At 38.6% G+C, this 24,499-nt stretch overlaps 3 protein-coding genes across 4 annotated transcripts; 1 reads left to right on the top strand and 2 right to left on the bottom strand.

Moving 5' to 3' along the window:
• Positions 1–504: 504 nt before the first annotated feature.
• aptx (aprataxin) lies at positions 505–4,751 on the bottom strand. 2 transcript variants are annotated; one of them, XM_026171112.1, is made up of 7 exons: positions 4,554–4,750; positions 3,505–3,551; positions 3,105–3,383; positions 2,954–3,013; positions 2,635–2,861; positions 1,103–1,206; positions 505–994 (listed from the first exon to the last, which is right to left on the bottom strand). In XM_026171112.1, exons 1-7 carry the CDS (start codon positions 4,681–4,683, stop codon positions 846–848), a joined length of 996 nt encoding a protein of 331 aa, XP_026026897.1. In that variant the 5' UTR covers positions 4,684–4,750; the 3' UTR covers positions 505–845. The 2 variants fall into 2 exon arrangements, with proteins under 2 accessions (XP_026026897.1, XP_026026898.1); XM_026171113.1 differs by lacking the exon at positions 3,505–3,551 and having other exon boundaries at positions 3,105–3,266; positions 4,554–4,751.
• An 18-nt stretch (positions 4,752–4,769) lies between these two features.
• dnaja1 (DnaJ heat shock protein family (Hsp40) member A1) lies at positions 4,770–12,763 on the top strand. Its single transcript, XM_026171111.1, has 9 exons — positions 4,770–4,886; positions 6,145–6,291; positions 6,383–6,572; positions 7,856–7,960; positions 8,068–8,295; positions 8,393–8,507; positions 8,727–8,842; positions 9,423–9,523; positions 9,762–12,763. The coding sequence occupies exons 2-9, from the start codon at positions 6,160–6,162 to the stop codon at positions 9,993–9,995; spliced, it is 1,221 nt and encodes a 406-aa protein (XP_026026896.1). The 5' UTR covers positions 4,770–4,886; positions 6,145–6,159; the 3' UTR covers positions 9,996–12,763.
• Positions 12,764–14,538: 1,775 nt separating this feature from the next.
• On the bottom strand, positions 14,539–24,273 carry LOC113024232 (WD40 repeat-containing protein SMU1-like). Its single transcript, XM_026171114.1, has 12 exons — positions 24,078–24,273; positions 22,795–23,005; positions 22,564–22,716; positions 22,367–22,483; positions 21,184–21,306; positions 19,772–19,891; positions 19,529–19,645; positions 19,261–19,388; positions 17,885–18,011; positions 17,578–17,739; positions 16,641–16,790; positions 14,539–14,917 (listed from the first exon to the last, which is right to left on the bottom strand). Exons 1-12 carry the CDS (start codon positions 24,101–24,103, stop codon positions 14,819–14,821), a joined length of 1,533 nt encoding a protein of 510 aa, XP_026026899.1. The 5' UTR covers positions 24,104–24,273; the 3' UTR covers positions 14,539–14,818.
• Between the last annotated feature and the right edge of the window lie 226 nt (positions 24,274–24,499).

Consider the following 24,499-nt stretch of genomic DNA (forward strand, 5'->3'; position numbering starts at 1 on the left):
GAGATACTGCGAGTGTGTGGGTGTAAAGAGGCTGTGCTCTGGTAATGGTTTAAACAGATTTCTCAATCACATAATTAGAATGAGAATCAAAATACTGAGACGTAGGTATTAGCAGTAGGTGGCTGAGCAAGCTTTAACTGTTATTTGCTAAAGGAGTACTGTAATAGCAGCAAAGAAAAAGTACAAAAAGTTCTCCCAAGTACCAATGTGTTATTTGACTGTCTGCTACTATTTCAACACATCAAAGCAGTACAGTTTTTTTCCAGCAAGCTATTTTTCCTTATATAAAAACCTGTAAGTTCAAAAGGTTTCTTTTATACTTTTTGAAACAAATGTTGATTTCTGTGGCAGCTGTGCCAGCTCTGAAAGCGAGTTAATGCATTCCCAGTACAATACATCGACAGCTTCCTTTGTTTTCTGTAAATCTGCATTAAAAATCAGTTTAAACTTGATGCACTGCAGGACTTAAAAGAGGCAACTTTAATTGAAAAGATATAGGCAGTATTTAGTTCTTAGAAAATATTTATTGCAAAATATTTTAACATGTTTGAAATGGTATTAACACTACATGAAATCCATGACCTTGCATTACACTGATGGCATTTACCTTGAACGTTTTGTAGCTTGACACTCAATTTCCTATTAAACTGGAAAACCCTAAAAAGCTGAAAAAGCAACAAACATTGAAGACCTTTGGAATTTGTAATCAGGCCAATAATTATGGAAGCTACAGGAACTTAACATTGTACAAAAGAATGAATCTATACTATAAAAAAAAGTTAACATGAGATATGTGATCAATGAAAACCCAGAGCATGAGCATAAGTTACAGTCACATTGTTATCTCAGAAATGAGACTTCAGGTGTTCCTTCAGTGCCGGTATAGTGGGAAGCTCTTTGCGACACACGTGGCAGCGGAGAGGTAGCTTCAACAACTCACTGGTGCCTTCTTTCACAGTGACTTTTCCATCAGTTTCAAGCATCTGAATGACATCTGCAGGAAGAAAAACACAAAGTATTTTGAGTCCACAGTATAAATGATTTGCTCTAAAGCCAAATTATTTCTAAGCAGGTGTTAAAAATAAACTAGAACTGTTCTTACCCTTAGACTCAATGAAGTAATCTGTTGTAAATGAGTTCCAATGCTTTTTGTTCTTTAAACAAGGTGAGTCAAAGTCTTGGCTGATCACGTGGAGGTGAACATGGCTGAAAGAGAGAAAATTTCAAAGCCACATTAAAAACCTGTTTAAGATTAGAAAGTAAAGTCTGAAGCGTTTACATTTCAGATCTTAGCCACAAGATGGCAGCAGATGTCCAAAACAGCTTCTAGCTTCAAGTTTCGTGGCACTTTTATTCCAAAATAATGTGGGAAGAATCTAGACCAGGGGTCCCCAATCTCAGTCCACGAGGGCCGGTGTCCCTGCAGGTTTTAGGTCTCACCCTGGGTCAACACACCTGAATCACATGATTAGCTCATTACCAGGCCTCTGGAGAACTTCAAGACATGTTGAGGAGGTAATTTATCCATTTAAATCAGCTGTGATGGATCAAGGACACATCTAAAACCTGCAGGGACACCGGCCCTCGTGGACTGGGATTGGGGACCCCTGATCTAGACACTCACACAGTATGTAGTAGTTATTTTAAGGTAATGATTGTTGTTTATGTGTCAGACGTTGGGACCACACCACAATTTATTAGATTCATTTTTCAAATACAATAATACATCTGCATCACATTTCTCTTTAATGGTTTTAAAGATGTTTTACATGTTCATATGAAAAATTAAAGCCAGATCAGAAGAACAGGATGAAACATTAAAAACGCAAATTTGAAAAATCAGAGCCTTTGTAAATGAAAACATAAAAAACAGACAAATAAAAGTAAAGGTTCAATGCGGAAATGATGAGCAATTAAGGTTCATTTAAACTAAGTGTAAACATGAAATGTACTTATTTTAAGCATAGAGAAGTCTGCACAGTTTTTTTTAAATTAACATTTATTCCCAGAAAGTTAGGATTCCCTTTCAAAATTGCTTCCAAATGTATTCTGTTGACGCTTTTGTTTTTTAGCTTTTAACGACCACGTGATTGATTTCACAAGCTTTTGAGTCAGAATGAAAATCCTTAACCCTAACCTCTTAAAAGTCATTAACTTCAGAGCTTCTTTAACCTTGAGTACCACATTAACTGGAGTGTCTACCTGGTAAACAAACAAACAAAAATGCTTACTTTGATTTTTAATTGACTTCGAACTGTCTTTCATTTCCTGAATTTCTCTCTACAATTTATTGGTCTTAATTTTTAGTTTATTCTGCCCTGTACTTCTTTATTTCATTCAGTCTTTGTTTTATTTTGCTGATCTCTGAAGCACTTTTTAAGGTAGATTCTGAAAAATTCTCTATAAAACCAACAATTATTATCATTATTATCACTATTCTTATTCTAATTTAAAACTGTTTTTTGTTGTTTTTAATTGTTTGTTATAGCAGTCTCAATAAACACATCCACTAAAGCCTCATCAGTCAAATTGTAGTAAAAGGACTAAGTCTAAGCATATTACCTCCATATTTTTAGTTTAGTTTAGTTACTCTCCCAAGTTCACAAAATCATTTCATATAGTCTAAATTTTTACCTCATGCTTGGGATGGCGTGGTATCCCGTGCGGAACTGCACCGAACTACAATCTGGGCGCTGTTGAATCATTTGGTCAGCAACTTTCTGCATGTGTTTCACCAGATCACAGTGCTCAGTGCGCAAAGCCTTCAGGCTGGGAATTGACTGCCACGGGAGCACAAGCCAGTGGTGGCGAGCTTTGGGGTATTTATCTTTAATAACGACCACTTTATCATCCTTGTACACCTAGTTTAAAAAAGTTACAAATTGGATATTAGAGACAAAATCCAGTTCTCCAGTCAACATCACATCGTGAGTCTCTTTTATAGAACGGCTACCTGCATCTTGGGGTCTTGCATTGATGTCTTAAGGCCTTGACTCCAGTGTCCAGCATTTTCCTGCAACCGATATTAGGGGACATGTTTCTTCTGGATAATGTATTCCTTCAAACTCAAAACATGAAAACAATCGAAACATTTTTTTTCTTACATTTGTTTTTGGGGAATCAGCGTGACTGACTGACACTGAGATCCTTTCTGTTTGTTTGTCTGCTTTCATACTCTGAGCGTCCCTCTGGCTCTCTCGGTCCTCTGAAGTGGACTCTCGCTGCCTTTTTGTTCCACTTTGGCTGCCAGTGGGATCCTCTTTGAACTGTACAGTGTAGGGGTAAAGCTGATTGACAATATGAAGGCGCTGTCCAGGCTTTATTTTGACCTCACTGTCTTTACCAACCACCACGGAGTCTACAGAGGTGGGGTTTAAGCCCAGCTTTGGAATAAAAATGGGGATATAAAAGACAGATTGTAAGATTATATAGTAAAAAGTGGAAGATGGGAAAAAGTTTAACCTCTTTATAGATATTCAAATTATGAATGTGTAAGTATCTTACCTGTTTAACTTTGACATAACCTTTGTTGCATTCTGCTTTCAGCTCCACTGGTTGGAAAAGGATAACATTTGCAAAAGTCACACTTTCCACATATTAATGATAAAATCTTTGGGAAATTTATAATAGTTTAGAAAGTCAATTAAAAATGTTGTAAATGGGTTTGGGCTTCCTATGGGTCCTCCAGCTTCCTCCCACAGTCCAAAGATATACATGTTAGTGGTGATTCTAATATACCCATGGATGTGAGGCAGATACACTGTTTGTAGTGTATAGTTTAATGTATGGTTTTGGCTTTGTGTGCTCAGTAAGACGCTTAATAAGTGCTTAACCTCAATATTACAGAAATGCATTCGGCCCTTCAGTTGATCCATCAACTATTAATCAAAGCCTCATCAGAAATGGTCTCACTGGAGAGGTGACAGTCGTGAAAGAAAGAAAGAAGGGAAATGGGGAGAAAGGGTTTCAGTTCAGGTTGAGAACTGGAATGAAAAATCAAGGGCGACGGGTATTATGGCGTGTCAAATCCAAATTTAAACATTTTGGTTCAATGTGTTACTAATATGTAAGAAGGAGGTCAGGAGAAACACAACAGTAAATGTCTACAGGCATATGTAAAACACAGTGGAGGCTCGGTCTGCGTTTCAGCCAGTGTTGCTGAGATCTTATCAAAATTGATGGAATTATGAATGCAGAGAAGTACCATCACATTTTGATTCACCTTGCATCTGGAAAGCACCTGATTGGCAACAGCTAAATTTTTCAGCATCAGCTATCATCCTTGTTAAAGCAGTCTGTGATCACCTTGATTGAGAACGAAACAAAAGGCGGCCAACATCTAAAGAAGCGATTTGAATGTCAAGATCGCTTAAACAGATTACAAGAACACCTGCCTAAGAGAGCTCAGGCTGTGTTGACGTGGCCATAACCTTAGCGGTCATACAATACATCTCTTTTTTTAATCTTTCTTTTTTATTTTGATAAAAAAAAAATACTTCAATAGTTGATCTAATTGTTAACACTGCTAGTGTTTCAGACTGAGATGCTGTTACCTTGCTGCCGAGAGCATTTTTTGTCTTTGATGGTTGTTTCTGGCCCTCGCCCCAACACAACAGTCTGTAAATGAGGGAGCTGGATGGGTTTATGATTCCCCTCCTCGCTAATAAGCCAACAGAGTGGCATTTTATCATCGTTTGCCTTCGGCCTCGCAACCAGGGTTTCTGTTTCCAACAGTTCACGCTTGTTTGGGTGACTGGGGGCTCCGTCGCAGGAAATAAACGTCACCGGACGCGACTTTCATTTACGATAGAGGCGGGTTAGAAGAACCTTCTAGAAGAGTTGCTGTGAACGGAGGTTGTGAGGCGACATCATTGTCTTCATATAAGGTTGGAAAACAGTAATTATCTGTTCACACGGTGTTTATCACAAGTGTCATGTGTATTTTTTGGTCGGTGTTTAAGTTGAGAAAACAACAAAGCTAATCTTTTTTTTTCCTTAGCCGGGCTAAGTAGCTCAAATAGCCTCGTAGGGCCCGAGCAGCCCCAGTTTGTGCCCCTCATGTAACAGCATACATTTAACCACTGGATTATGTAAAACCTAAGTAACTGGACATGTCTGAAAAGTACCAAAAGGAGCGTTCGACAACAGTATTGAGTTGTTTTTATTGATTCATAAACACCTCTGAAACCAACTGGATACAAACATCTTGTTCAAATATACTGTGATCTTTTATTCCCACTAATAAAAGATTACAAATAGTTGAGTCGCCAAGTTTTACTATCGCTTCTAAAACAAATATGGCAGCGTTGAGTAAACAAATTACTCAACGCCGGACAGAAAGCGAAGGCACTACTGGTCTTTGCTCCTTTTTACAACGGAAAAGGTCTTGTGTAGGACTTGCTAGTTATCTGTTTTTAAAAGGGCTGGATTGAGGCTGTATTTGTGTGGTGCTGGTAACTGGTAGCTAATTCTTTGAATCCCCACCCACCCCCCGTGAAGGGATTTAGCGACTCTGTTATGATAATGAGGAATAAGTTGCTGGTTTGGATCTACTTCACCCTTTAGAGTAGGGATGCCAGACTCGATTCACATTGTGAACTCCAGTTTGAGCTTGAGTGGGCCAGATTGGTGAAAGTAAAATAATAAAAATGCTGCTGTAGTGAAATGAATCTGTCAGCAGGTCTCTTTAGGCTTAAAGAAATGTGTCAAATTAACAGAAAAGGTAAGTCATTGAGTGTCTGGCAATTATTTTGTTAACAGAAACTGTATTAGATGGTGAAAAAACAGGAACGTTTTTGTCATTTAGTTCGTTACTTACTACTATGACGTACTATAAATGGCCATGAACGTATGAAAATACAATTAGAAGTCCAAAATTAACGTCTGTGTGCACATTTTCTAAAGCTCTCCGGAGGGCTAGGTTGAAGTCTTTGCTGGGCTGATTGTGGCCCACAAGCTTTATGTTTCAGTCATCACCTCCCATCTAATCACAAAGTATTTCCAGGTTGATAGTTTAGGGTGACAGTGTCCATGCAGATCACATGCAATGTCCTCTATGGTCACAAGATCTGAGCTCAGATTCACAAGAAGCTGAACATTTATGAACTTTATTTTATTTATGAATATTTGATTTATTTATTTCAGTTTCTCAAGGCAAACATGGTCAAAGAAACAGGTTTTTACGACACTTTGGGTGTGCCACCCAGCGCAACTCCAGATGAGCTGAAAAAGGCCTATCGCAAACTGGCTTTGAAATATCACCCCGATAAAAATCCCACAGAAGGAGAGAAGGTGTGTAGTATTTTCTTACTGTCATTAACATCAACAGGTGAGGCACACATCTTCTGACACGGTCTGTCTTCTCTTTTTTCTTTTCTTCAAGTTCAAGCAGATCTCACAGGCCTATGAGATTTTGTCAGATCCGAAGAAGAGAGAGATTTATGACCGGGGAGGTGAAAAGGCTATAAAAGAAGGAGGAACTGGCGGTGGAGGTGGTGGGGGCTTTGCATCACCCATGGATATCTTTGACTTGTTTTTTGGTGGAGGCAGCCGGATGCATAGAGAGCGAAAAGGTAGGCAAATGTTGAGAGGATATAGCTGTGAAATAATATGTAAACCCATTTAGTTTGCCTGTGTTAAATATGTTCTCTGATGCAATGCGATATGAAAGAAAACTGGTTCTAAAGACTCAGACACAAAGAGTTTGAATCTGTTAAATCATACTGTGGCTTGGTGCTGTATGATCTTTAATACACCCCCACCCCTAATCGTGATGTAGAGTTTTTTTTTTGTTTTTTTTTACAAGTACACTATTTTACACTAGAGGTCAGTCATGATACAGATAACACAGGTCTGCAACCTAAAAACTGCACGGGATTCTTTGACTGTTTCTTATAGATTTTTACTCACTGAAACCGGGGAAAATATTTTTAAAATTCAATCTCGTCATGTTTTCTTGCAAAACTCGTGTTTTTTAGTGTAATTAAGCATACAATTTCCCTTTTTAAACTGAAATCTGGTATCCTATACTTGAGTCAAAAAAGCGTATCTAATAATGATTTCTTACATTCATTTAATATTACTAAGAGTGAGACTCAAGAGAAATACAAATAGAAAATACGAGGAATTGAGTGAGGTAAGTGGAGGGTTATTTTCTTCATGGCGAAAGGTAGGGAATCTTAAAAAAATATGTTTGGTTAATTGTAATAAAACATTGTTAATTGTTTGTTTGTTTTTTTTATCACTGTTGTGCTTTTTTTATGTAAACTCCTCATGTTTTGCAAAAAATCTGTACGTGATGGAGGGAAATGGCGATCGTTTTTGGATTCAGCACTCTAAAAACAATAACATTTACCAAAAATATCACATGCAGCTGAAAAATCTTTTTTGTTTTTTTGCAGACTTGTGTAATTGGCAGAGCCAGAGAATGCCAAGCAAACAAAGATTATCTCTGTACTCATAGTTTTAGCTGAAATAAAGTAGAACAGTCTTTAAAGGCTTGAAAGTTCATGCTCATACCGTAAGAGACTTGTTACTCACGGGTACACGTGCCCCTAAAGCATGCCTGATTTATGCTCTGTTTTGCGCTAGATGGCTTTAGAATTTGCTTTAGAATTACAAAGAGACAGTGTGAGAAATGCTTTCTGAAAAAATGTCTCACTCTTCGAACGTAGAGAGTTTGAATGTTTGAGTTTGGGGTTTTTTTTTTCTACTTATTACTGCATTTCAAATGTACAGCAAAATGATTGAATTATTGAAAGCTTGTCTTAGTGGTTTCTCTGGGAGACCTCTCAGGCTTAAGTGTTACTGCTGAAATCTGTGATATAACTAACTGTGCAATATTGTTGCCCCCCAGGGAAGAATATTGTTCATCAGATTACAGTGACGCTAGAAGAGCTTTATAATGGAGCAACAAGAAAACTTGCTGTCCCAAAGAATACCATTTGTGACAGATGTGAAGGTATGTTTCTCTTAAAAAGTTGCTTAGATGTTAGTGAGATGTGCGTCACATCAGTCTGGTGCAAGTTATCTAACCAAACTGTTTCTCCTGCATTATTCATTTGGCAGGTCGTGGAGGTCGTAAAGGAGCGGTACAGGTGTGCATGTCTTGTCATGGCACAGGGATGCAAGTCCGCGTACACCAGTTACTTCCAGGTATGGTACAGCAGATGTCCACAGTGTGCCACAGCTGCCAAGGACAAGGAAAAAGAATCAGCCAAAAGGACCGCTGCAAAGCATGCGGAGGCCGGAAGATCCTACGACAGAAGAAGATCTTGGAGGTCCACATTGACAAAGGTGAGAGAAATGTAAAACTTTTTTTTTTGCGTCTGTTTGTGTGCAAACAAGGAAAACGGTAAACCTGTACATATGTTACCCGGTGACATTTACACAGGAATGAGAGATGGCCAGAAAATTGTTTTACATGGAGAGGGAGACCAGGAGCCGGGACTCGAGCCAGGCGACATCATCATTGTTTTAGATCAGCGAGACCATGCACAATTCACCAGGTAAAAAGAAGCTGCTCTTAAGTGTCTTTTTGTTGTTTTGAATGTTAACTAGGATGATAAACCAAGGTTGGTGCTTTACCATCACCCTCTCATCCTTTTGTGCAATAAAAATAAAATTAATTTCCATGTCCATGCTGTAGGCTGACGTTTGACTTTCTTTTTGCTTTTCTTTTTGTTTGTTTTTTTGTTTTTTTTTGGTCTTCATTTTTGTCTAACTAGGAAAGGAGAGGACCTCATCATGTCCATGGAGTTGCAGCTGGTTGAGGCTTTATGTGGTTTCAAGAACCCCATTCAGACACTGGACAACAGAACTCTCCTCATCACATCACATCCAGGTAAATCAAAGTGGGAAATGCTTTTTGGGAGTTACTTTGATTGGCAACCAGATTGGTGTATGAAAATATTCTTATGTATAATGAGGTAGCATCAGCAGGCTCAGGTCCATTTTTGTTTTTTGTTTTTTTTATTGTTCTGCTTTAGAGGATATGAATGTATTATTGAAAAATGCATCCAATGAATAACACATATTGAATTTAGAAACTGTCATAGCGCTTTTTAAAATAATTCCAGGTGATTGATGTTTGAAAGATTTCTCTGTGAGATGTGAACCGTGTTTTAGATGTGTTGTGTCATTGTGATGTCCTCCTTTTCCAGAACAGTTAAAATCATTTTTTTTGAAAAATATGAATAAACAGTGATGATTTTATTTTTTTTTGTTTAGATTGACTTAATGGGCCTAATGTTATTGTCAGCCAAGCAAGCCACATTTGGTGTGGCTTGTACTTCACAGTGAAACTAGGCCACCTTGTCAAGACCACTGGACCTCTACCGTACAGTAGTTAAAATAAACTACAAACTCATTCTTACTCAGTTAATTTATTTTGATGTTGTATATATTTGTTTTTTAAATTACAGGGGAGTTGATCAGGCCTGGCGACACTAAGTGTGTCCTGAATGAAGGGATGCCCACGTATCGCAGGCCGTTTGAGAAGGGGCGTCTCATTATTCACTTCTCGGTAAGAATCTCTTTGGCATTTATTGGGGGTTTTTGTTTTGTTTTTTTTTAATGCCTTTGTCTTTTATATTTTTATGACTAAATTACGCATAAGTAAGCAAAGCAGCTGATGAGGCCCATATTTGCAAACATTGACACCATTAAAATAACATAAAGTGTTAGCATTTTTCTGCATTATAATATGCGTGTATGGTCTACTGTGGAGCTGCAACTGAATCTATTTACGGATGTTTCATTAGGTGGTGTTCCCAAAAGCTAATTTCCTCCCCGAACATAAGCTGAAGGAGCTGGAGCGCTATCTCCCAGAAAAGATGGATGCAGAGCAGCCAGACAGTATGGACGATGACCTCTACATCTATGCTGACCTGGAGGACTGTGACTTTGAGAACAGGAGAAGATACAGAAATGAGTGCTACTACATGGATGAAGACGACTACGCCACCACTGGTGGTGTTCAGTGCCAGACGTCTTAAGCAACAGCTGGCCTTTGTCTATTCCAGAAGCTTAGATCCTCATCTCCAATGCAAAGCACCTTTTTTTTTTTTGGTTACCTGTGCACTTTTAACTTTATTTTCCTTAAAAATCAATTCGTCTCTTTAGTTTGTTTGAAGTTGGTTCATAAAACTGTTTCCCAATGCCCTGTGAATGTTAAAATTGCAGGATTTGAACTTAGATGCAGTTCAGTGGAATTCCTTTTCATCTAGGACCCCCTTTTTTTTTTTTTTTTTTTTTTTTTTTTTTTTTTCCTTCTTCTTCTGTCATTCACACTGTGATTAAAGATGAGGGCTGGTATAACAGGCTTCAGGGAAAAGCATGACGGCCTGCTTTTTGTGCAGTTACACTAAAACTGATGACAATAATAGGTAAATAACCTATATATATATATATATATAGAGAGAGAGAGAGAAATCTAAATCAGGCGTTGAAAACCACTTTTTGTAGTCTCATCCATTTTTGGTGTCTGTAGCTCTTTCAGCCATGAAACTTGTAACGGCGCTGAATCTGTCAGTCTCTTAAAGTAACAGCATTCTGTCTTTCAGTCAGTGTTCCTCATGCCTTCATTCAGACATCCCTGTGACTGTGACAGAGATCCACGGTATGTGCACAATATCAGCTTTATTTGTAAAAGTCTTTGTATTTACCGGGACGTGCATTGTCAGTATTGACTCTAGCAAAGTCTAATGACAATTGTCATTAAGAGCAAGGACATCATCCCCAACCCTTTTCACAGAGGCTAGAAAACTTTATCACAGAAGAAATTTTTCTCTCTGAGCAGTTTAGAAACTGAGCTGGTGTTTTGCGTTCTATAGTGAGCTGATCGGCCCACAGAGCTACAACAGAGACGTGCACGCTTGTAATAGTGTGGGTGTCTCTCTGTTGTGACTGCATGCAGTCAGCCAAATACACATATTTTCTGACCTAGTGCGTTTGCTGCTGTAACTTTAACTCTTTACCCTTTAAAGCCTACTAGGAGTAACCCTTGGAGTTCTTTTGTGAAGAGTGGTCACATTTCTGGTTACAGTACAGAATCACAGCGACACTTCAGAAAAACAGGAAACTATTTTAATGGTTGTAAAACCACATCTTAATTGATATACAGTGAGATGTCAAAACTCGTTAAGGGAACATGTGAGGTCATCAGATGTCGTCTTTATGGGGGAAAGAGTTAATGAAAAAGCGATCAGAGTGCTGATTTATACAGCTCAGGCGTGTTTGTCTGAAAGGGGCCCACGAGGACCAGATGGTGGTGGAGGTGCTTGGAAACTTGATTTAAAACATTAAAGCTGTTGTACCCTTTCAAGGGCTATTTTTTCAGACTTTTTATGACAAAACATGTGACAGGTTTGAAATCAGTGTAGTCATGATTAAAACAGGGAAACGGGAAGTTCAAGCCACTTAATTTCCAACTAATGTTTGAGTTTAGCGTTTTGTTTAGTTTTTTCCTGAGCTGCAGTCAGTTGTCTGTGACGATGCCGCGCACGTCTAGTATAGTGTAAGTGTGAGAGTGTGCAAAGGTATGTGCAATCACCTTATATTTTGAAAGGCTATTTATGATTCTTGTTATACTCATTTACATTTCATAATTCTTTTTTTTTTTTTTTTTTTTAATTAGAATAGGTTTACATGCTAATATTAAAAAAACTAAACACAACGTATTCTTCCGTGCCCCGCTCCATATTGCCGCTATGCCACAGTTCATCCTCTTCCTGAAATGCTCATCCTGAAAGGTCCAGCCTGCTCTGATTGGTCAGAAAAAGCTGTCTGTGGATTAAGTCTCAAGTTTCTCAGGAGCTGGGAGTGCATGAAGACTCCTACATTCAATCATTGTGACAGTAACAGAACATTTTGTGTGCTTTGCCTATGGCTGAGACATTTTAGAGACATTTCTTTCTGTGGAAAGAAGAGAATAACTTCCTTTTTGTCCTTCTCTTTCTTACCCATGTGTGTTCCCTGACATTTTTTCCCTATCACTGGACCCGTTTTCATTTTATAAAACAAAGCATAAGCAGGGCTATTTTGAATAGGTATGATTTTTCTTTGGAAACAATGGCATGGTTGTGGCAACATTGTACTCGAAAAGGTTTCTAATGTCTGCCTGTTTAGTTTTGTTGTGAGTTTAAAATCATTGGAAGACAATGAGATCAGACTCCAAAATCTAGAGTTTAAATGACAAATGAAACCAGATATTAATATTTTTCCATATTCCTTGTGAACCTTGTAAAAGCCAAAATGAGTAATGGGAGTTTATGGGTGGGCTTTTAAAATAGATAAACCTGCAAACTTTATACCTCATTAAAGTGTCTGCCTGTTTGAAAGCCTTTTCATAACTTAACTTGAAGTTACTTGATAATGCAGTTTTATTTTTCTTTCTTTTATCTCAATGGTGTTTGCCTTGGATGTTGTAAAACGGTCATGCTCACAGAAGCAAGGGTCTCCTTAAATAATGTAAGTAGTTCTTGAATGCAGATGTGAATTTGAGCGCTCATAATGTAAGGGGATTTCAATGCAAAGAGTAATTCAAGTAAATGTTGCCAAGGTTTTAAATTAACTTGATGCATGTTTGGACCAGTGGTCTACTTGTTTGTGTTCATGTTTTCTAAATAAATGTGATTTAATGGTCTTTCTAAGTTTCTGTGTAACAGTGCTTGATATCTTTTAGAAAATCTGTCTCTGCTGTTTTTCATTAAACTGGATTTTTATACCCAGATATTAAAATTCAGACACCCTGTTACAATCTAAACCACTGGCTCAAAGTATTTTTTTTCCCTCTTTCTCTGTACATCTCACACTCTAGTCATTATTTAGTTGGATGGGAATTAATATAAAAATAGGTTTGTTTGTTTCTTCTAAAATTGAATATTTGCTGTGTTTTAATCTACAGTGACCACATATCGGGTACAGTTGCGATAGCATGCCCTTTTTTTTTTTTTTTTTTTTTTCTCCCCATTTGAAGATTTTACATATGAGGGTTTTTTGTTTGTTTTTTTTAATCTCCTGGTCCTTAACGGGTTCTGAAATTAGGTAAATACAACCTTAAAATTCCAAAATATTTAACAAAAACTAAGACAAAACACAAAAATGGTGTGTGAAAGATGAGGTATACGCCATGATTCAGTAGTTTGTACAACCACATGTTGCAGCTTTGAGTCATTTGTTTATGCACAGCAGTCTCAATCAGGTTTTTATCCCTTCTGTTGTAGATTTGCTGCTGTGTTTAGGATCATTGTCCTGTTGCATGAAGTAATCTGAGGCAAGTTTGAGCTGCCTCACATTTGAATCTAGATATACAGAGGAGTTTATGGTTGACTCATTGACTGCAAGGTCCTGTACCATTATGTTGTTCATCATTTGTAGTTAATGTTAGAATGATTGTTATTATGTTTTGATATGCAAAACATTAGAACTGAAAGAGAATGTACTCTCTTTTTACTATATATATAATTAAACAGGGGAAAAAATGGATGATATTCTTTTGGGCTTTGAAAATATTTTTTTCATCCGTTTCACAAAAATTTTGACTACAAGAACATGGCAACAAAAAGTGGCTTAGGAAGATATAATAGTTCATACTTTGTAATACAACTTACAAACCCGTTGGGTTCGATAACCAATCCTGTTACTTCCAGTTTTATTAATTCTTCCACATCTGGAAACTTGTTAGTGCCGAGCAGCAAAAGATTCAAATTGACTGTCCTTTTAAAAAAAAAAAAATGTTGCACATACAGTACTTGGATAAATTGCTACGTTGGGAACAAATCTAGCACTAAAGCGTATTATTATGAAATAACACAAACACCAGGTTTTTAATTTTATTATCATTTGTCATGTGGTTGGAGATGTTATGTACAGCATAATGAATATACCAAAAATAAATAATTCAGTTGCTAAACAATATCTCGCAGTGATAAATGACGACAGTACCAGGTAGTACGAACAGTTACCGCTAGAGGAAGTCTGTTGCAGGTACATGTACCTTATCTATGCACAGGAACATCAGACACAGGACAATAAATGTGTAAAATACATTTGTTGTTTACGCACAGGATACAGAATGTGTCACTGGAGCTCTGTACAGGGTTATCAGTCATCATGCATATTTTAAAGGACTACAAAAATTACTGTAGTGCACTGAGGTAGCATGCAGGGAACGCAGAGAACAAATAAATCATGACATCAGAATCGTTATTTGGATAAAATCTAAAAATTAAGAATAAAAAAACATTATTATAAACCAAAGCAAATCAATCATATACCTGATATTGTTTGTTTATGCCCAAACAAGAGGCGATCTCTATTATAACTATTTTCACAACAGTTCACCATCATGCATTTTCATGTCTAATAAAGACAGAAGAGATGAAAATGGGGATTCAAACTGGTGAAGTTGGATTCATGAGGAAGAAGGTGTAAGGTATGGAGGACCTAAACAGCGTTGCAAATGCTAATGAATTACAAATAAATTACTCAAAATCAAAATATGGAAGGAAAAAACATGTTTAAAGTGCAGCTACTTTAGATTATTTTTTTGTTGAGAATTTGCTGACTTAAAGAAAACATAAATATTGGCATTCTTACCTTAAATTTTCCACAAGGAATTAAAAAAAAAAAAGAAACCAACATACAGAATCCTTTAAAGTGGGGGGTAAAACTTTGATTGGTAAATTTATTTATAATTTAAAGGTGGTTTTTCATATTCATTGATTGTTTTTTCAAAGCATTTTCATGGCACAAATAGATTTTAATACACCATGTCAACAGCTGTGTAGGTCCTCCACAATATAATGCAGGTGACACTTTAAGGCTTCCATAGCCTCAGCAGACCGTCTTCACTGTACGTGGCAATCAGATTCTCATGTGGGTGGTGAGTGATGCCAATTACGTCTTTCTCGTGAACCTGTGAGTGCAGGGAAGACAGATCAGTACACATTCTCCATCACCCATCAGTTGCTCCCACCCACCCCTTACCCTGTTATTGTTACTCAGCAGCAGTGACATAGCTAAACAATAACAACACTTAAAAAAAAATGCTGCGAAGATCGTGGAAATCATTTACAGTAATATAATGTCACTTTGATGCTACAGATGGGCAATTTTATACATTACTAGGTGATTTCTAGACATCAGTGTGCCAGGCCTGGTTGGAAACTAACAGAGATTTTGTGTATTAAGGTAAGATTGTGTGTTTAGACTGTGATTGATATGGATGTGTAATGGGTTTTTTCCTCTAGTGGATTGCCTAGGAACACCTTTAAAGTTTAGCCAGCATGGTGATTTATTACATCTGGCCAGCATTCACCTTAGACTAGTTGTGAAAATCCATTTCTCTAAATGTGCAGTAAGAAGAGTAAGTAATATGCAACAGAGCTGAATGCTTGTAACACCTCAAGAAAGGCAAAAAATATTTGTTAACAACTTGCAACAAGATGCATTGGCAAAGATATGCAGCTATAATTTACGGTGATAAACTGTTTTAGGAGGTCACAGTAGAAACACTGAAATAACAGTGATAACTGGTTGAGACCAACAGCTGACAGTAGAGCAGGGCGATATGACCAAAAATATTTATCACGATATACATTTGAAAATTTGCGATAACGATATAACTGAGCCACCATCAATGTATTTTCACTTAAACAAGCAGCTGTTTTTTATGTGCATTAAAGTTATATAAAAACGTAACAGTGCAAATGCAAAATCCTTGCTGACAGTTGAACCAAAAGGCATTTCCAGTGGAAATTGGCCGACATGTCCTCAGCATAACCATGTATAATATCCACAAAACTTAAAAAGAGGTTATACACACACAATACGGTAATATTATGTTGAAGAGCAGTACGTATCACTCCGCGAGGCTCCTGCCTACGATAGCCGTAATGCTCCGACAATCCATCAAGCGGTGCGGGTTCGTAGCTTAGCAAAGTGGTACTGAAACATTTGACAGATTTTCGAGCGTCGTGTATGACATAAAATCGTTTCGAGGTCAGTAAACACAACCAGAATTCATACATAAGGCACACGGGATCATAAGGGGCGCTGACGATTTTCAGAAAAATCAAAGGATTGATTTTAAGTGTGCCGTATTTTCCAAAAAACACGGTAATAACGACGGCCTGCTAGCATGCTCTACCAAAAATAGTGCTTTTTTGTGTATCTGACGGCCGAAAACTAAACCAGTTCCACACCACTGAAGTTGCAGCATTTTTACAAACCAATTCTGATTCATCCTTTTCATTCAATGTTCCAATTTCGACCTTCTCATTCTCCGTCGCCGCCATGCTTTTTCCGCCATGTGCGTATGAAAACAAAGGCACTGCGCATGCGCGTTTTACCCATATTCTATGGCGATATTTCATTTTCTTATCGTTGCCCAACAATATACCGGTATTACCGTGAAAGGTATGATATGGCCCAGCCCTAGCTGACAGTATGCAGTAAAGCTCATTTTCTACACAGCATGTTTTGGACAGTAAGTAAATAAAAGTTTCAAGCTGCCAAATCTACTTTTTTGTAACCTAACATGGAAGCTTATTAGAGTGTAGACGAAAACACTAGCAGCCCAAATTTTAATAGATGCAAAACAGTTTTAATAATAAGTGAATATTAGCAGCAGCACTTACAGTCAGCGTTTTCTCCAGCCTTCCTGTTGTATAGCTGAAGCAGTAGAGCACTAAGTCCTCCCCCACACAGTAAATCCACTCCCCGCGGGGTGACAGGGTGCAACACACAAAGTCTGCTCTTTTTCTGTCTGAACTGAAGGTCTTCACAGTCTGAGGAGATGAGAGAGAGAGAGATGTTAAGCTTCCACAAATATATTCAAGTGTGAATCTAAAACACCAATAAAAGGTTGAGATAAACAATACATTGTAAGTAACTTTGAAAATGCATTGTCTTTTCAGTTCAAAGAACCATTTGGGGGTGATTGTTTTTGGGGGAACAAAACAATCGCCTTCAACTTTACCTTCAATTCAGATTTGCTCATTCATTTTAAGGAGCTAATATGCAGGTTTTGTTACATTTTGACAAAGACTAGAGAGTTTTTCTTGCATTTCCTGTCATAGACTAGTGGATTTGTCCACTAGCCATGTTATTCACTTTTTGCAAACTACTTTTCTGAAGTCTTCAATTGAGTGTGTAAGCCATCATCTGCTGTTTTATAGTATATTTTACAGCTAAAAGTACCACAAATTACAAAATGAGATGTATTTGAAGCAAACTTAAAACTGCTAACGAAGATCATAAACGGATTAGGAAAGTGTTTACTGAGACCGAATAAGTCACCCCACACTGGCCATTAGAGAAAATGTAGGTTTATGACATCTCCACAGAGGAGCAGCATTTTTGTACTGTAAGTCAAACAACTATTGATAAGTCATCACCTTTAGTCATACAATTTTTTTTTTACAATTTTCTGATGACTAATTGAAAATTAATTAGTAGATGAAACAGTAATAATAACACTGTGTAATGCAGCTGTAATTGCATTAATAATAGCATAGCAAAGTCTCGTTCTTTAGATTTAAATGAGGTTCTATGAGAAGAGTAAGTTGCTCTCACCTGGCCACGCATGCTCATGACGACCACAGCGTTGGAGTGGTTACAAACCACAAAGTGCTCTGGATTCTGGGGGAGAGGGATCACGTTGTTGACGGGGACATCCAGTGTCCTCGACAGACATTTAAAAGTGTGGATGCACTCACAGGATTTTGTGTTCCAAATCTGAACAATACAGGAGAAAAATCTCAGATTTTAGAGTAGCTCAGCACTTTCTCAGCTGTCGTGTGTAATGACACCAATCAGAACAGATCTGAATGACTTTCTAGAGTCTTCTGATGTGGCGCCACGCTGTTAATGCAAATTGTACCTTCACAGTGCCATCTGATGAGGCGCTGATTATGTGAAATCCATCTTGAGTGAAGAACACATCGTTTACAAATGATGAATGGCCATTTAACTCCTTTAGCGTCTTGCCTGACTTCAGCTCATGGACTCTGGAGATGACATTGTTGAGGAATTGATTGAGATAAAGGACACTGAAATGAATTAAAAGGGCATTGCTGAGTCATTTTAACAATCCCCTCTTCAACTCAAAGAGGGGATTTTACTCGACAGCGGATGAAATGTGCCACTGAGCTGCTGATGTGCTATTTTTAGCTCCTCTGTGTGGCTGGGTGCAGATTTACTTAAACCGTGACAAAACCCATAATGCCTACTGATTCGCTTCCTGTCCTGCAGGACGATATATCATTTGTAAACAATCCACCCCGCGTGTGGAATTTCAAGCAGAGGAACACGTTGCAGCTTTGTGCCTGAGCACATGGTTCCTCGGCTACACCCACACAGCACATGTGCTTCCAACACTGCGGAGAGGCTCAGCCCACACCCCCAGGAGTCAGAAATAACATTCAGCTCCACAACGGTGATGAGGATTCAGTGCGTGCATGAGGGTGGGAGCGAAAGGAAGACATCTTTGTGCTTAGTAGGCACTGCGTATTTACAGGTGCACAATGTATGTGAACAACTGGCATCTTGCACTTTTAGTTGAGCATGTTTTTTATGGCTTTTGGGGGGAAAAGTATGATTTCCAAACACAGATTTTGCAGCTAAAGTGGAAAAATGCAGAGTCACTGTAGGCACAATTTCCAAAATGTGCTCTAGCAGACAGTTTAGAAAGCATTAAAGGATTTAAACTGCCAAATATACTTTTCAGTTTTTTGCTAATCAGCTGTGGGATGTAGAAAGAGACCGCTGCTTTCCTCCTGCTGAAGCGACGCCCATGTGTGCACCTTCAAAACTTTTGTGAATCATGTCTGAGGGCAGTCAGATCTCTCGCTTGCCTCCCACGGTAGACGAGGCAACTCTTGCCACAAGGCTCTCAATTTAAATGGTTTCCTCTTTGCTTTTGATATGTCTCTAAATGTTTTTTTGTTAATGAGAGCAGATTTTCTTTTTCATTTCATTTTTAAATTAGTACAATTTTAAGCTATTTGTGTGGAGGGCTTTACATCAACCACAAATATATTTTTAAATGTGAATATATTACTTATATGAATACAGTCAGTGTTAACCCTGCAAATTTAAACTTATAATTTTAACAATGTTACATGTAAGTTATGTTAATAATGTAATAAAATATAAACACACACACACACAAATTCTCTACATTATGTTGTGCAAGAGGAATAGCTGCAGTCTGCAGCGTGTTCACTACACAGAAACCATGACAACATCGAATCCCACCTGATGGTGTGGTCGAAGGAGGCACTGAGGATCTGGTTGCCGTCTTTGGAAAAGCCCAGACAGGCCACGCCTTTGTTGTGAGCATGCTCAAACCTACGCATACACAAGCCGCTCTGGATCTTCCACACCTTCCCCAACAACACACACATTTCAAAAGAAAAATCAAAAGATAGATTACGTCAGCAATATATTCATAAATCGTATGGATACAGTTATTGATCGTTTATTTTATCTGGAAAGTACACACACAAATATGAACCCATCCAACCTTTATTTTGCCATTCTGAGCTCCAGTAGCCAGTAGATCTGTATCCTGACTGAAGCACATGCACAGCACAGCATCATCCATCATCATGAAGCTGTCTTGGGCCTGATATTTTAAATCCTGGTTCATTCATTCAGCAATGAAAACACAAAATTAGGAAAATGTGGTATTACACAGTATGTAGGAGGTGATGTGTTTAAAAATAAATCTTAGTATTTTTAGTTTCCTGATTTGAAATATATTCACCTTGCTAATTTTTCCACTGTTGAAGTTCCAGACCTCAATAAAGCCATCTACTGACCCCGTAATTAAATACTTTCCATCGGGTGAGAAACGGGCACATTCCACGTGTGACCGCCGCCCAAACTGCACACACAGAAAAGCTTATTAATGCTTGCAGCACACGTGCTTTCCTGTTTGATTTGCAGCCTGAGATTCACACTCAGACAAGGAAATAAGGCACTAATTAATATTAGGAGACTCCAGGGAGACGTAAAGTTTTTCAATAGCCTGCTGTTGTGTGGGCTGACTATTCTCACTTAATGACCTTGGGCAGAGAATAAGCATGGATGAGCAACTCAGGCTGCTCCATCTGGATAGAAGTGATGAGAGCACAGCTAGAGACTAGATGAAGTGCCTTCAGGTGCACAAAGTAATTAGTTTGCAGTGTTTTTGTGTGTATGTATTGGGATAATAACCAAGGAAATAACAACCTCTTCTTTAACCTTCAAATGATGGACAATAATTTGATATATTCAATCATACAATCATACAAATGTGTCCTGTTATTCATTTTTCTGCCTACTTCTCCAACCACTTGTTGTGAAGCTGTTTTTTTTATTATAGGTGTTAATTTTATTTGAATTCTCCATTTTTAATCAGTATATTGTAATGTTTTGCAGTGAAAGATCCAATTCAGTTAGTACACGTTGTTTAACAACAGCCAAATAGACAAGTAGGTTTCAGGGATATTTGGACAATGTCTGTAGGCTTGTTGCCCAGATAATATATTGCTGGAGGTGATCTTTGTGTGGATAAACAGCTGCGTGCAGAGGCAGGTGCACTTTCATGCAGTACATCCCCTCTAAACCAACCAAGCATAAAGATCTGGTGAAGCTGTGATGCCAAAATTCCTTTGGAATGGATGATTAGGAGTAATGAGTTTTGGTGTCTTTTAGAATTCTGAAAAAAGTCACATTTCTGGCAAAATCAGTCAGTATTCTGAAAAAAGAATTCAGCTTTTGAGAACAATTTGAAATTATCAGAAGAAAGTCTGTATTTTGATTTTAAAAAAGTCAGAATTTGGGTGCAGAGGGGGTTTCAGAATTCTGAGAAAAAAGTCCAAATTATGATTCCCCCCTCCCCCCAGAATTAAAAAAAAAGCCATGACCTCACGTTTTTTTTTTCCAGTGGCCCTAATCAACTTCCATGATTTTTGCCTAGAAAATACTGAAAATTGTCACTAATTATAGTATAACATGTTAGAGTATCTGCACATAAAGGATGATAAACACAAAAAGAGCCATAAAAAAGTTCTCCTGTATAAAATGTAACAGTGTGATAAATCACCCCAATGGATCATTTAGTTGTTAAAATAAATTTGGTCACTTGAGTGCTCTGCTAGAAAACAAAATCATTTTCCAAGTGCCATTACAGACCTTGATGTGGCGGTACAGCTGGTTTGGAAAGGTCTCTTTCTCCACATATTTCTCTTTGCAGGCAGATGTATCAATGGTCATATCAGGGGAGAGGTGATCTGTATACTGCTGTAGTTTCATAGACTGCAAGACAGTGAAAAAGAGTCAGCAGAAAAAATAAAACAGTGAAAATCTCAATAAAATCAAGAATACTAAGAACTACCAAATTATTTTTTTTATTTTCATGCTGTGTACAATAATGTAATGCAACTTCTGGCAGCAAGAACACAAGTTTCCCACTTTGAAATATTGTCCAAGTCCAGTTTCTTTCTTGTTTTTTCCCTTATTTTTAACATGACTGTTATTAGCCTCCTGGATTAGACAAGTTATAACTTAAAGTGAATGAAGGCTATTCAGAACTTTGCTGTAGCTGGCAGCACTTGTGTAACAGCTCACTAACGAAAATAGCATCTTGCACAGGAGGATGTACAGTACAGTATGTCTCTGAGAATGTAGAAATTCAGTCTTGAGAAACTCACTATGTTGCCACGTCAATCACTCAAATTAAAGAATATAACTGAGCTTGTTAACATGTCAGGGATGAAATTGCTAAAGAAAATGTAAAAGAAAAAAATGTTAAATATAAATACAAATGAGGGTCTTGCTCTTGTTTTATGATTGGTGTACTGTTCTTTTGTTGTTGTTTTTGTAGCTTACCTGCATCCTTTAAACTTTAAATCTCTCAAAAAATGGTTTCAAATTTACATTACTTTTTGACTAAATGTGCAGAATTTGGAGGTATAAAAACGTTAATACATTTTTCAGTATTTCACACAGAAAGAACTCTGTTAAAGGTCCTGATCAAAAGACACAAAAGTGTGTGTGAGATCTATTTCACCTGGAAAGCAAACAGCCCAGTGACTGTTATGTTTTACTGGGATTTAACCAAAACTGTCTGTTTAAAGTGAAATTCTGTGTCCAAGTAAGACACTCAGAAAGTTGGAAGGACTGCAGAAAAGTGTTTGTTGCCCTCAGGAAACCCTAATTAAAGTGGTGCTGTTGTATAAAAAAATACATAAAACTGAGGTATTTGTTTGGTATCTTTGACAAACTATCGCACAGTGTTGTCTCCATCGATTAAGAAGTGTTACTTGCCCTGTAATTAGAGCGGGTTTTTCAGAAGGATATCGATCAGTGCACTTACACCAACTTGTTCCAGGAGTCCTATGAGGCGGGAGGGGGGCACCACACTGACCTCCCTCACCAGAGCCTCAGCTATGGCTCTGCGCCGCTTCTCCTTGCTGCTTCCTTTTGGGTACGCCTGCAGTGGGATTGAAAGGATGTTAGCTATACCTATGAAGCGCTCTCTGACGCAGCTGTCCGAGCACTTTGCTTTCTTACCTCACGAGGGTCAAAGTAGGAACAGGTTAGCAGGTTCTCCAGGTGGCTGTACCTTTCTGGCTGGGTCTGCTTCAGCATGATCATCGGGTCGGTTTGCCTGAGGAGCGAGCGAGCTGCGCCCACCTCCCTCATTTCAATGAGCTCCATAACAACCTGTTGAAGAGAACGTGATCAATTACAAATAAACAAATGAAGCCAAGGAAAGCATTAGCTGAACATCCAAAGACTTACCTGCTCATAAAGGTCAATAAGTATGTTGTCAGGCAACTTGAGAGATTCAATAGCCAGCAGGACAGAGTCCCAGTGACCCTTGTTTATATCTGCAATAAAGCTTTCGATGCTTTCCACTGTGTTGAGGGAGACGGTGGTTTCCTCCTGTAATGTGGTCAGCGTCCGGTAGAGGTTGTTCTCTTTGAGGTACTGCATTATCAGACGGATCACACTACGGAGACAAAGGGGAAATGTTCAACAATATCTGATTTGGGATGGTGCCACACGTGGGCACAGCCTTAAAAGGAAAAGGTCGCAGCACAAAAGGCCTGTCTCATGTGGACTTTTGTTCCACTTTAGAGCCACCTGCTGGGCATAAAGCTGTCCTATCCACAATCAGAATCAGGATATTTGATCAATCCCAGAGGAAACTATGTGGTCACAGTTGCTCCAAGACAGTAAGAACAGTAACTAAGTAAACTAAATTAATTAATACAATATACAACAAAGCTACAAAACAAATATACTAACTACAAATAACTCTAATTATAAATATGCCAGTATATTACAAATTTAAATTTATACAATTGACAGTCAAGGTGCCCCTTTTATCTTCCTCTCTGCTGGACGTTCATTTTTATGGTTTCACGTGCACCAGTGGCACCTGCAGATTAAACGAACCTCACCCACTGATTCTACGAGCCAGTGTTTTCGTACTAAATTAACTCCACTTTAAGCAACACAAAAATGTGACATTCCTGCAGTTGTCTATTCCTGCACTCCCCACAGGAATGACTAACCACCACCACCAACAACAACAACAACAACAAAAAGCACACCCACGCCTTTACCAGGGGGGCGGAGATCGTCTTAGATCAACAGGCACATGTGGAGGAAGGAGCCCCTGACTGCAAAACAGTCCGAACCCCCCTCACACACACACACGCCTCACACACACACACGCACACAGCACGACTACAACCATTTGAGCAGCCTCACGTGTCAAATTAACCATACTGGTCGCATTAAACTGGGTATCAATAACACAGGAGGTTTCACAGCAGACAGGACAGCAAAAACAGCGCAGTTTCGAACACAAACTGTAAAGGCTCCGTTTACGCGGCTTATTTTAAAAGGGGAATATGCAACGATCCCACACACCGACGCAAAGATATGTCACCTAATAAGCGATGGAGCGCATGACAGCAGATAAACCTTATTATTTTCTCTTAAAGTCAAACAGGTGGCAGAGTCCGATCACTTTTTTGTGCACACAAACAAAGGCAAACAGAGAGCGCACTTACTCCGCGGGCTCCATCTCCACAGCCATACTGATGCTGATGTTGTCTCTCTGCTGCTGCAGCACCGGACTGACTGTTGTGACGGCTCAGCTCTCCCCTATAAGCCACGTGAAAGCTGTGTGCTGAGGACCACCCACTCCACGTGCTTCTCCTGTGTCTCCCAGTATTTTATTTTATTATTATTTATTTTTGCGTTAGGGTAGGCACCATTCCCAAACCCTGTGATACCCCCCCCCCCCCCCACTCCCTCCCTAGGAGTTGGGGGGACTGAAAAAAAACGGTTTCGGAGCACGTCGCGTGCAGGAGACGCGTCTGCCGCAGCCACAGCAGCAGCAGCGCTACAGACAGAACCTCGTGGCTCAGAGCGTGCTCCTCTGTGGGGGCCAAAACATCACTCTTCATCACTCTGGCCGTCCTCTAACGGA

The sequence above is a fragment of the Astatotilapia calliptera genome, chromosome 6 (assembly GCF_900246225.1).
Source record: "Astatotilapia calliptera chromosome 6, fAstCal1.2, whole genome shotgun sequence".
Taxonomy (NCBI): Eukaryota; Metazoa; Chordata; class Actinopteri; order Cichliformes; family Cichlidae; genus Astatotilapia; species Astatotilapia calliptera.